The sequence below is a fragment of the Temnothorax curvispinosus genome, unplaced genomic scaffold (genome assembly GCF_003070985.1).
Source record: "Temnothorax curvispinosus isolate PA1 unplaced genomic scaffold, ASM307098v1 QBEX01015410.1, whole genome shotgun sequence".
NCBI classification, from domain to species: domain Eukaryota; kingdom Metazoa; phylum Arthropoda; class Insecta; order Hymenoptera; family Formicidae; genus Temnothorax; species Temnothorax curvispinosus.
The window spans coordinates 58253-71182 of NW_020225190.1; the positions used below are offsets into that span (position 1 = coordinate 58253).

General features: G+C 39.6%; 2 protein-coding genes across 3 annotated transcripts in view; one reads left to right on the forward strand and one right to left on the reverse strand.

Annotated features, from left to right (window-relative positions):
• Positions 1 to 4: 4 nt before the first annotated feature.
• On the reverse strand, positions 5 to 767 carry LOC112465657 (mitochondrial import inner membrane translocase subunit Tim16-like). Its single transcript, XM_025033306.1, has one exon. It carries the CDS (start codon positions 518 to 520, stop codon positions 95 to 97), a length of 426 nt encoding a protein of 141 aa, XP_024889074.1. The 5' UTR covers positions 521 to 767; the 3' UTR covers positions 5 to 94.
• Positions 768 to 2267: 1500 nt separating this feature from the next.
• LOC112465663 (attractin-like protein 1) overlaps positions 2268 to 12930 on the forward strand; it is a 26821-nt gene continuing 16158 nt past the window's right edge. The window contains exon 1 of one of the 2 annotated variants that reach the window (XM_025033314.1): positions 2268 to 2987. In XM_025033314.1, coding sequence (XP_024889082.1) covers positions 2569 to 2987 — 419 coding nt within the window. In that variant the 5' untranslated portion in view covers positions 2268 to 2568. The remainder of the gene's footprint in view (positions 2988 to 12930) is intronic. The other variant, XM_025033315.1, reaches the window with a different exon arrangement.

Below are 12930 nucleotides of genomic sequence, written 5' to 3' on the forward strand. Positions count from 1 at the left end.
ATTCTATAACTGATATCAGAATCTAGTATTTTATTATGACGTTATGTACAGTTGTCTAGAATTAGAGTAGGTAAATTTAGACTAGGGGCGAATCTCATGGCTGCTTGGAAGCTTCCTGACTGCTCGTCGAGCCTTCCTGCGACGGTGGAGGTGGCGGCGGGGGTGTCGTCGTCCCTTGATTTTTCAGCTCCTCGTCGATACGTTCCTTGGCACGAACGATCTTGGACTGCAGGTAGAATGAGCCGCCCTTCACCCTGTCATTAGCCTCCATGAGGTACTTGTAATTTCGTTCGATCAGCTCCGTCTGATCGGGACGCTCCGCGTTCAGGATGCGAAGGGCCTCCTCCAGGGTGAGACCGGTCCTGGTGTTGGCGGCGACGTGTTGCGCTCCTTGCCTGCCGCCGCCCGCCCGCCGCGCCGCCTCCTGGCTCGCCGCGATCTCCTGGCGCAACGCGCGCGCGAACGCCTTGCCGACGACCTGCGTGCCCATCACGATGATCTGTATCAGGTACTTTGCCATGGCCTAACCTCACCGCGGCACCCCGTTCGGCACCTCGTCGCGCCAACTGCGCGGACGGCTGTCAGGATGTCACGCTGGTATTACGGATTATTTTCTGCTCGTGTCTGACCGGTCACTGCTCCAGAAGGTTCCTTACGTTCGCCGGCGTAAATCTGTATCTTTGTCCGCGCATTTATCAACACGACGTCTCGCATACCATGAGGAACCTAACCTAGTTGTTACGCATGGCGCTGGACGGCCGACGGCGCGGCGGCGCCGGCGCTTTACGAAACATGTGGAAGCATGTCGCAAGTCGCAAGTGGGGTGAATTCCGTGAATTCGCTTGTGGAATCTGCGGGTGGGTGGGTCGGGTGGGATGAGCGAACATCAGGGATCACTCTCTGCTTCCGTGACTTATTTAGAGTGTTTCATAACTTTTATTATTAACTTTCGTCAAAATATACAATATTGTTTTTCTTTAAGTTTAACTTCTTTATAATAAAATTATAGTAAATTTTATTCTGATTTTATCTATTTATTTCGTTTGCGGTCTTCATTCTTTTCGCATGCATTATTCAAAAGTCTCATCGCTCAAATTTTCTTATTTGCATATAACTCTGCAATTGAAGGATAAGTGGATAAAATATTGCCGTGGTACAATCATGAAAATTCTGTTATAAATTATTTTCTATTTATTTTAAACATGTTTTATTAAATTATTTAATTTTAAAATTTTATATATATGTATAATATTTATATAGAATATCGTATAATTTAATCGCTGCAATTAATTTTACTTTTTGTAAAAGAATATAAAAGTGATTTTTCTAATTATTTTTTAATTCGATCTTATTATTTTCTTTACATTGGACAGATTATACAAGAGAATGAAAAACACACGGACATATTTTATATATAATTATACAGGCCTCCGGTGGCTCGACATTTTTAGAAGGAAACTTTTTGAACAAAAATGTTATGGAATGACTCCAAGGTCTAACTAATAATACAATATTCCTGTCTTTTTTTCCCCTCCGAAGCAAACAATTTTTGTTTAAAAAGTTTCTTCTAAAACTTATGGGTTTTGAGATACTTGAGTGGATTATAAATTAAAATGAGCCATCCCTTGTATATACATTTTTTTTCTGTTAACTATATATATTAACCGCTAATTTTAATGAGTGCGATATATCGTATCAAAAGTTCATCTTTGCAGGTGAACTTTTCGTACCATATATCTTTTTTCTTATTTTCTCTTTAATTATACCCTTTTTAGATATGGATGTATATTTATTCTCACTTCAAGCACAGAAAATATATAGCAGGATATCAATAAAAAATAAATCGTGTAAGGGGCTGCACACTGCAATGAAAGAAATAGAGAACAGTGTTTAATATATTAAACATATTCATTGTGCATATGGCATATAGAAATAGAATAAAATCACTGTTCCTTAGCGCTATTCCTCTGTTCGTCTATTCTGTGTTAAATAAATTACATATATGTTAATGAATTTCATATATTAAATAATTTCGGATTGTGAATATGTTGTTCCTCGTGTTCGCGCGAAATGGCAAGTCGGACGTCGGATGGTGGCGGTCCCTCCCGAGAAAGGAAAGTCCCGTCGAACCGTCGAGATTTTCGAGAAAGTGTAGCGCGCACCGCGTGGTGCAGCGTGGCGCGGCGGTGGCCGCGCCGCGCTCCCCCTCGATTCTCGAGCAGCGTGTGGTCGCGGTGCGCGGTGCGGCGCGTCGGCGACCACGGCATGCAACGGAGCAGCGCGGCGCGAGCAGTAGCGATAGCGAGTGGTAGCGAATCGCCGTCGCGCGAGTTCGCCGTAGGGCGAGTCGAGTCGAGCCGAGCCGAGCCGAGTCGAGTCGAGTCGAGTCGAGTCGAGTCGAGTCTCGAGACTCGAGTCGCGCGAGAACAAGTACGGGTCGAGGGACAAGCCTTGGTCCCGGTGTCTCTTGCCCGTCGGTACTTCGTCGTCGTCGTCTTCGTCCCGTATGCGCGTCCCTCGTCGGCGCGTCGCCGTCGGCCATTGTCCCTGACATGGAAGCCTACCAAAATGGCAGAGATCGTGCAGATGTTTTTGTTTCTATATAAGTCCAAGTACCGTCGGAAACGTCGTCGCAACGGTGACGACAGCGACGGCGACGGTGACAATGGCGGCGGTGGCGGCAGCGGCAGCGGCGCCGCATGGCGCGGTCAGGATCGCGATCGGCGGTGGCGGTGTCGGTGCGGCCATGGCAGCGGCGGCAACGCGACCGCGACGGCCGTGCCGTGGGCGCCGTTCCTACTGTGGGCGGCGCTCGTCTGCTGGGTGGTCCACGTAAGCGCCGCCACCTCCGCCTCCTCGTCGTCGCCGACGCTGGACGCGGGCTGCGACCCCAACACCTGTGAAAACGGCGACTGTGTCAACGGCACCTGCGTGTGCCGCGAGGGCTGGCAGGGCGCGCTCTGTCAATTCTGCGGCGGGAAGGTCAGGTAAGAACACGTTCGTCCGTCACGGTCGTCAATTCGGGGAACGGGGAACCGGCGCGCCGGGGGTTTCTCCGAAACACCCTTCTTTACTTCCTTTTCATCCTTCTATTTTTCTTTAATTACGCTCCGTTCGGTCTAGCGACGCGCCGCGCTCCTTGGAGCGCGAAACGGAGCAACGCAACGCGCGCGTATCGTCCTCCCGGAGAGTGTTCGAAAAGTACGCGTGCATACGGGAGATGCAACTCGATACTCGTGCGAGAGCTCTTGTATATTTCTCGCGCGGACGTACGCAGTGTACGCACACGCACGGCGCGGCGTCGCGTCGTGTCAAGTGCAACGGGATGCCGCCGCTTTCTAGGTCGTCCTCATCGGCTTCGATCGTGCGTTCCGGATGAGCGGGCGACGCGACGGAGGGTCCCGTCCGCCCCTCTCGCGCGCGACCGACGTAAATAAACGCCTGCATGCGTGCATACTTGCTTTCGGTCGCCTCTCTTCTTCACGAGAGAACTCAAAAACTCGCTCCCGGCCTCCCGCTGGCCACGCCGCTCGACCGCCTTCTTCTCGCTCGTCTCTCCCGCTTCAAGTTCAATCGAATTTCTATTCGACTAGTCGAACGACTACTTGTTATTGTTTTATTTGTTTGAACGGTTACGAGGAGAAAACAGCAATTTTTTTCCCTTTTTTTCTTTACAGTGATTTAATAAGGATGCTTATTAGGATCAAAATTTAAATCGATTAGCGATTTAAGTATGTGGATTTACTGTTCCAGCTGGGAGCTGTCAAAGATCAACAAAACATCGGCGCGCAGTTTACTGAGTAAATGACGTTTTTCTCTCTAATTGATCAGATAGAAGGTACTCGTCGAATTATACCGGAGCAGATCGTTGGTGACACTGACCGAACGCCGCCGAGAGGCAGGTCCGACAGCCTCTTCGTAGAAGGATCTGAGATTAGATTCCCGTGTTGGCCGGCCGACAGACCGATCGATTTGATCGTCGCCGGCGTTGAGCTCTCGCTGCCGACGACGCGTCGGGAAAAGTGCTCTCTGTCAAGGATGCCGATTACGCCGCGTCGTGAAACTTTGCCCGATACTCGGAAAACAAAAATTATCCCGTCCGCTCGCGTACGAAAGGGCACGACCCGCTTATCGTTTGGAGATCTTTCGATTTGGGGATGCACTGTTAAAGGATGAAATTTAAATCAGTGATTTAAATCTTGATTTAGATAACATTTTGTTATTTTAAACTACCGTGTGTGTCGAGATTTATTTTTTTTTTAACGCAAAGTAGTATTGTTTTTTAACACTGCGTGGACACTGTGGGCCTTTTGAAGCACACGATTTATTATTTATGATTCCCACGGGAACGGGGGGAAAAAGTTGCAACAGTTCCAACCTAACGTAAGTATAGAAATCACTTTCTGAAATCTCAAAGGTGATACATGAATTTTTATAGATTTTTGTGTAACACAGAAACCTTTTCAAAGACTCTTTTGCACTTGAAAAGTCCCAGGGCGTCCGGGTGAGTGCTCCAAAAACACGGTGTCCGCGCAGTGTTAATATTTAAAGTAACAAGACCGTTATGACATACAATCAATTCAGAAGAGAATGCCATTTCTAGTCTCAGAGTTGGATCTTGGTAGCCTACACTGTTAAAAGATAAAATTTAAACCGATACCTTGAGTTAAACAGCATTTTGATATTTTTAACTACCTTGTGTGTTGAAATTTATTATTTAACTTAAAATAGTATTATTTTTTTTAACTGTATTAGGGTAGTTAAATTAACGACGTATTGAGTAAAAGCAGTGGCGACCTACAGCTAAGAATAGTTAAAAATGACTCAAATTGAGTATAATTTGACACTACGAATTTAACAATGTAATAATATTTCTATTTTATATGTGTATTTATATATACAGATATTTCTAACATAGTAAACTGCGCACCGATTCTTTGCCGGATTTGAATTAAACACAGCTTCCATTGGAACATTTAAAATCCTTTTTCTTCAGTTTAAATAGTTATCGATTTAACTTTGATGCTAATAACCATCCTATTTAAATCAGTATTATTTTAACTTTATTGGTTTAATTAAATTAACGACATATTGAATAGGAGCAGTGGTGACCTACACTGAGAAAAAAAATATTTTAATCCAAAAAAATATTTATTAGGTGGCTCTTAATAGCATATTTACTTACTTTTTACACATATTTATTTATAGAATTAGATATTCTTATTTTAATTAAATAAAAATATCTAATTCTAAATAAATGTGTAAAAAATAAATATGCTATTAGGAGCCACCTAATAAATATTTTTTTGGAATAAAATATTTTTTTTCTCAGTATAGAAATGATTAAAAATGACTCAAATTAAGTATAATTCGACACTGCAAATTTAACAGTGTGTATCAATCAGAAATACCAGTGCCAATATTATCGCGAAAAAACGCGGGGCGAGAAGGAAGAATCACTCGTCTCTCTCGTAATATGCGAAAAGATATATCGTTTCACTTTATTCCTAAATTGATAGCGCGATCCAGCGTTCAGTCGAGTTCGCGCTTCAGCAAAATTTACAACCTTAACAGGCGTGTCGATTCAATATGGGAATCCCTGTCTTGAAATTGACGCTCGTTCTCTTTAAACGCGTTTAAAATAGACGTTTCGGTCACATTTGCATTCGAAGCGCTTCCGCGCCGTATAATTATGAGAAATTGACATATAGAAATCTGCAGGTAAAATATTAATTCCATTCTGCATTGGGTAAATTTTACACTTACGTGATCGACGCGCCTCGGCTTCCGTTTCAGAGTAGTCGCCGAATGCTCGGTCGGAGTTTCTCGTGGAAAATGTCAGAGGTATAACATTTCGCCCGATCGTCACGGTATTCGTATCGTGAGTGTACTCGGAGCGATCGGAGGTATCCTGCGAATATATTCGTGGATATTCTTAGATATGTAATGAATATTCCACATCGCGTCGGGAATATGCAGATATCAGGCGGATTCATTCCGTAATTATTTCTCAGCCCTCCTCTTAGATCTTTATCTGATACTTAAGGATGATTCAACGAATCACACGAATGTTCCGTCGACAGTCCAGTCTCGAATATTTATCTTGGGTGCTCGCATGCTTCGCGATATCCGATTTCTGGACATATTTTCACCTTTATTAAGCCAGCAGGACGAAATCAGCAAAATCAAACTGGACCTATCAGGTTACTTAGTATCTACTTTGTACTAATTTGTATACAAACTATTAATAGGAATTTTTTATTCCGTGTCATTTCGGAAAAAAAAACTGGCGCTGCTACCTTAATATTAAGCTAGCAAGGCCACAATAAAAAAAAGAAAAAAAAAGAAAACTAAGGGCAGAAATGCTAAAGATTGAATTTGGTCATATCTTTTAGCGTTTGTAATGTTATTTAATAACACGTTGAATAATAAGCCCATGCCCATGTTGAATCTTTTGATTTCCAAGATTGCTATAAATAGCCACGAATTAGCATATGAATTAAAACGCTGAAACTTTAATTGCTTAATACTTAAACAGAAACATCTCGGATTATTTTGACTTTAGAAGCGACGACTCGAGATATCATCGTCTTGTTTTCTTTTCTTTTTTTTATACGTCGCTATAAGTCGGAGTATTTCGATTCTGACTTCAATACCAGGTTTCGTCTCATATGTGTCGCGAAAATTGCGGCAGGAGTTCTACTCCAAACTACGGATAAGACGAACCCTCTGGTCCTCTCACCGGTTTGTCGGTTAGGTGAATATCGACTTTCGAGTTTCACGATATTTACCGGGAAAGTTCTCGTTGAAGAGAACCGCGCAGTCACTTGCACGCGAATAAGACGGTGTCGGACTTTCGCGTGAGATTTTCTGCCCGTCTGCGAGAAGCTTAATGTCAGTTCGGAGCGTTGCGGTGTCGGTGACAATGATTAATAGACATCGCGAACGTGAGAATAGGATCGCAAGGCATCGTCATCTTCTTTTATTTCGCTTTATGTAAACGCGTTATAGGTACAATATAATTTTGATATCGCCGCACGTTAAAGTTTTGGCGACAGTCAAAAAATCCGGAAGATCGAATCGCCACGCGGGTGACTTCAGACAAACGAACCGCATTAATATCCGCCGGTTATTTATGTGGCTATAACTATGGTCTTAAAAACGCGCGAAAGAATGTTATAAATTAGGGTGTTTTAGAAACGATTGCAATTGGAGTGTTCTTTTCCCATCTTTTTTTAAGTTGAAAAGTTCAAAAGTATAAATCCCTGACAGAGAATCCTGATCAATTAATTACAAATAAAACTCGCATTTTACAGACGATTTAATTCGAGATAATAAGTATAACATTTACATATAATATTTACAATGAACATGCGGTTTTTTCAAACGTGTAGTTAACTCGTTACCACGTTATAACGTCGCGGGAAAACAGTTTAGCTTCGAATAAAAATGGCGAATTGTAATTAACGCGTAACTTCGAACGCCCATTTATATTCACCAATTATAGACCACAGATCGATAAACGAATGTGCAAACAAAAGAAGCACGATTGATCTGGGATTCTATATATTCTCAGTACATTCTAAAGGATTGAGATTGTACATATAATGATAGACGTAGTGATTTACGATAATTTCTATAATTGCTTCGTGAGAAAAATTGTGATTTTTTTATTCGAGCGCAGCGCTCGCAGTGCGCAACTATTATTCGCGGATTAATTGTCCGATAAAAGCTACGCGATAATAATTACACGGTGATTTTCCGTCACGCCTCAACCTTTACAATTCCGTCGCACAGACTGTAAATTATATTCGGTGATTACGCTTAATTTGATTTCCTTTCGGCGCGATGAGCACACGAGCGGCGGCGTTCGTTTCACAGCATCGCGTCAATGACTTAGAAGCTATTAAGATAATTATTGCAAATTATCTTCGAATCAATATATCTCTTCGGACGGATTCCATCTTATTTGATAATTTAAAAGGAAGATATCGGGATATAATTTCGTCTTTCGACAATTCCTTCGACAAATCTATATTTATCGCGAATTGCCGCGATTTTGTTTTATAACTTTACGTTTACAATGTGAAAACAAAAAAATAAAAAGTCAGTTTTCAAGCAATACACGCTCGGTGCTAGCTATCGTCGACGAACATGTTAACAAACAAACTTCCTATCTCTATTACATGCAGTTAACCTTCCGCGAAACGTATATCGTGTAATCCTAAAACTCTTCCATCTCGCTTGTGATTTTCGAAATAACTATGTCGTGGTCGTGTACCGACACGATAATATCGCGAAATTATTCATTAGTAATATCGCATTACGCTGCAAATTTAATTAGAGTCATGCATACCCGCCGTGAACGAACGGTGGCCCGAATCGTTTCAACCCGCTTTGAATCGTCGAACATTAATTTCGTGTCTCTTCTCGATTCTCATCTCGCCTGGCAGCCGCGTTTTCAGCCGTACGCGAAATACGGAAATTTGGCGACGTGCATAGAATATCAAAGCCAGTTTCAAATTTTTTGCCTTTCAAGACAAATTCTTGTAAGATATGCAGAATCTTCCTGTCGGATTTTGCCGACTTTGACAAGTTGTCCCATTTCTTTTTAAACTACCTAAAATAACATCGAAACTTTATAGTCGACGTAAGAAATACACTCCAATTTTAAGTTACATATTTATAAAATTTTCGACAAATATAATTTTCGATTTTTATAAAAACGCAAATACTTATTACTATTTATTGAATTTTACTGCGATAAATTATAATTGGTAAAAGTACGTTTCTATGGCCCGTATTCTAAACGCACTTTTGTCAATAAAAATACGGGTATTTATTTTTCAGATGCTATATAGTTCATGTTACACATATACTATAGCATCTCAGAAATAAATGCGCATTTATCGATAAAACTGCGTTCAGAATATGGTGGGCCTATGTGTTCAGACTATTTGTGCCTCTTTTACTTTCTCTTTTATATACGTATAGGTATAATTTGACATCTTCATTAGTCATTAAAAAATTCTATCAACTAATGAATACACTTGTATATTGCATGCCGTTCGTTGTTACTTCTTATTACATTATTCAATTCATTTTTCATCTTCATTACTATACTACAATATATATTAGGAATATTTTTTTACTCAGTAATGTTATGACTGCGACGAGATCTCATTATAAATTTTCTTTATAATAAGATTATTTGTTGTTGATGCTACGCGAATGTCTCTCGTCTTTCCGTACTTTCGTCGTTAGATAGAATTTTGCAGTCTTGCTCTTGCAGCTTGTTTGCCTGTTCTATCTCTCTCAATTTCCAGTCTTATCCTCCGTGCATCGATTTTGTTATCGCGGAGGAGGCGTTTTGTTTCATACCACGTGTTACATTATGCATAACTCTACCCACTCATGCGCTATCTTCTCTACGGGCCTTGTCCGAGCACGTGCAACGGCTTATGTACAAATATAGTAGCGATGCATGTATAGCGGGCTTAGACATGCTTCAAGCGCGATTAGTATCTCGGAAAGTACTAAGTCTAGAAAATGCTTAAAATAAAAGTGGCAAATTGCATACGATGGAGGTTGATTTCGAGGAAAATCGCAGGACTTGGCCGAATCAAAGAATATTCAATTTTTTTACTGCACCTCCTATTTATAAAATGCCTCCCTCCAAAATTAGCGCCTCGAAAGAAATTGATATGTCACGCTTTGCATGTCTCGTCCTGTTATGCGCGACACGATTCGGTATACGATTCGTCACGCGGCTTAATCTTTTTCTGTAATAATACCTATATAACGACTCATGGAACTTATCATTCATGTTTGCATACCGAAACGCAGAGAGTGACGTTGGAGTTAATATTTAAACGTTGTTCCGCCGTTGGCCATTTTTGATTGGCTATTTGTTAAATCCAATACATGTATATGAATCCTTAATAACGGATAAATGCAGAGAATCATGATAAAATTGGTTTTTTTGCGATATATTTGTATATTGTATATCAACTATATTTCCAATTTTCAATATTGATTTATTATTGCTAAACTTTAAATTGTCATTTTGTTAAAGCCCGCTTGAAATTAATTGAAGAAGCAAATTCTGTCTATCCCGAAAAATCAATTTATTAGTATATTATAACTTATAATTGCATATAAATGAAAAACTATTATTGTTTCTTTGTTGATCAGTTTTTTTTTATCTTTTCTCTATGCGTTAACATTTGAGAAAACTAGTAGTTATTCTATTGCTGTTTTCTCTTGTAGGTATAATATATACCGTTAATTAATATAATAGTATAACACACGGATTATTACCTAATAATGTATGTAGATTGTTGAAATTTATCAAAGATATATTTTATTTTAGGAACAGATAAACTTGACATTGATTTTATTTTTAACTGTTTAATATTTTGTACAGGTTTGCATGAGATTAAGATATCTTATCTAACAAAGATACCTTGATAAATAAAATTATAGTTACAGTGTTATCAAATATTTTATGTGTGCGTGTGCGTGTAGGCGTGAGATAGATTCAAAAAGCTAAAACAAGTGAAGTTTGAATCAATATGAAGATGGATAACGGTACCTACATTATAATACACAATGCACGTTTTTCCGATTTATCATGAAAAAAGGTAACGTTCTACAGATATATCTTGATGAGGATTGTAACATAATTGCAATCGCACACTTTGTAAAAATACGGTAAACACATATAACGTTAATTTTAAATTTATCATTCGCACTATCTATGTATTTTACCATTTTTACTTTCGTTCAATGTCATTCTACTCGCTATAATCGGTAGACACAAAGCGAGTCTTTATATAAAGAACATCTCACCGACACAGTTCGCTGTAAAGCAATAAATACGTTGAAATATAATGCATGTCCAAACAGAGTTTTTTTTCGAAAATTTACATGAATTGAAATGCACCGGATGTCTGTGGAGATGACAGGAATGTGTTGAGAAAGTACAGGTGATTATACTGTACGTGCCGAGTCATTAAATTCTACGATGAGACATACGTGACGCGTCAACTTGCATAACGTATTGACGTATCTTAGAACTAGTCGCGCATGTCGGCCGTCTCGTTTAGAAGACAGCAGATTCTTCAGAATCTGAAGTTTTATCAATAAAATATAGACACGTATATCGGATTGATAAAAATCTGATGGAGCTGGAGTCCATTGGATGTGAATGGTTAATTGCGTTTGCGATTCCGGGTTTTGTCGATTTTGCCGTTCATGGTCATGTTCGCAAAACTGTTACGTCTCTCACGAGGCGGATAGACTCCGGCGAAATTGGAAAGCGTTCTAAATGTCACCTCGGCCATAAAGTCTAGGCTTCTCTCGCCTGATCCTGATGCGAGCCTTTTGTCCACTGATCCGTCCTGGATACTCCACGTCCGTCCATATAATGAGATCGATCAAGAAACCCGAAACGAGCCCTACAGCTAGGTAGCGTGAGATTTCAGAATTTTCTCTTAGATATTGCTAAGTGAGGAACTGTATCTCTCACAGCTGAAAAATCGTTACTATAAGATAAAACAAATCATGTTACATAAAACATAACAGAAGCTAGCCTTTATTTTTTATCGTACATTTCAAATTTAAAAATTTTTCTTTATTTGCTTTAATTCATATAGCATGTCCAGTAAATTCCGCATTTATATTTTTCATCTTTTATCCATTTTTCGGCGGAAATTTTCGCGCTAAAACAAAAACATTATCTTTTTCGCGGGGATTGGCATAAAAATAGAACGGCGATTCTTTTTCTATCGAGAAACGCAGGTTCGTTATTCTCTGCGTAGCCGCGACGTTGCTAAATTTAATTATCGCCGCGAGCATTGTCACTCATATTTCCTTTTTTTCCTCCCCGTATAGAATGCAGCCGATCCACGCGGAAAAGTTACGTAGTTGCATTTCAATGCGTTTATTGATGCATTTGAAGCGTGTGTCAATACATTTATCGACAAATCCGTTACGTTTGTTCGTGCAACGAACCGACTCGCCTTAACCAGAGTGCTCCCCGTTTAAGTGGAAGATTATTTCTTTTTTTTTTTTTTGTTTAAATGCAAGCGGGCGAAATCCTTCAAACGACTTTTCGCGTCGTTTGCCGACTCTGGCTCGAGTTCTGATGAACATTAATGAAAGAGACAAAAACGAGATTAGTTTGTTGAACATTATATAAGATTATTTTTTACATTTACCCTGACCTACAATTGCCTTCTTAAGAAAAAGAGGAAATATCAGAAAAATATGATACTTTTAGGTATTTCCAAGATTCTATTTCTTGCTTTGATATATCTGCTGTAAAAAAACGCAATGGATCAAGATAACGCGATTCATATCTAAGTTATATCCATAAGTTGTATGAAAGATACAGAGGAAAAAATAGGATCAAAGTCAATTTTTTGTCGAAATTGATCTGATCATGCTATCTTGTGGCATTTTCAAAGAATTTTCATAATTCTTATCTGTTTCGATCAAGAACAGTTATAATTGGAAATAAGGCCGAAAGATGTACCGTGCTGGAGAAACCATCTTCGTTGTAGGGAAGAATCATCAGAGTCCAACATTACTCCGGGTAGACACTGATCATTTTTTCCCTGACCCTTTATATATAATGTAACCAAAATTTTGAAGATATAAAAGAATATATAAAAAATGGAATGCTGACATATGTACAATATAAATATAAGTTACATATAATTGAAATTCTCTGAAAATGGGATATTTTTTTTAACGTTACCATAATTACTGTTGTTCCGAATTTGTTTTTCAGCGATATGACCGCGACGTCAATATTACTATACTATATACGTTTGTTACTTAAATTGCTAGGCGACAAATACTTTGATGTAATATCGGTCTCGCAATATATGTATATAATCTACATAAATTCCAATCATATTCCTA

What these genes read in the sequence shown, in the direction of transcription:
- LOC112465657 (XM_025033306.1), bottom strand. Translation starts at nt 520, where the DNA reads ATGGCAAAGTACCTGATACAGATCATCGTGATGGGCACGCAGGTCGTC.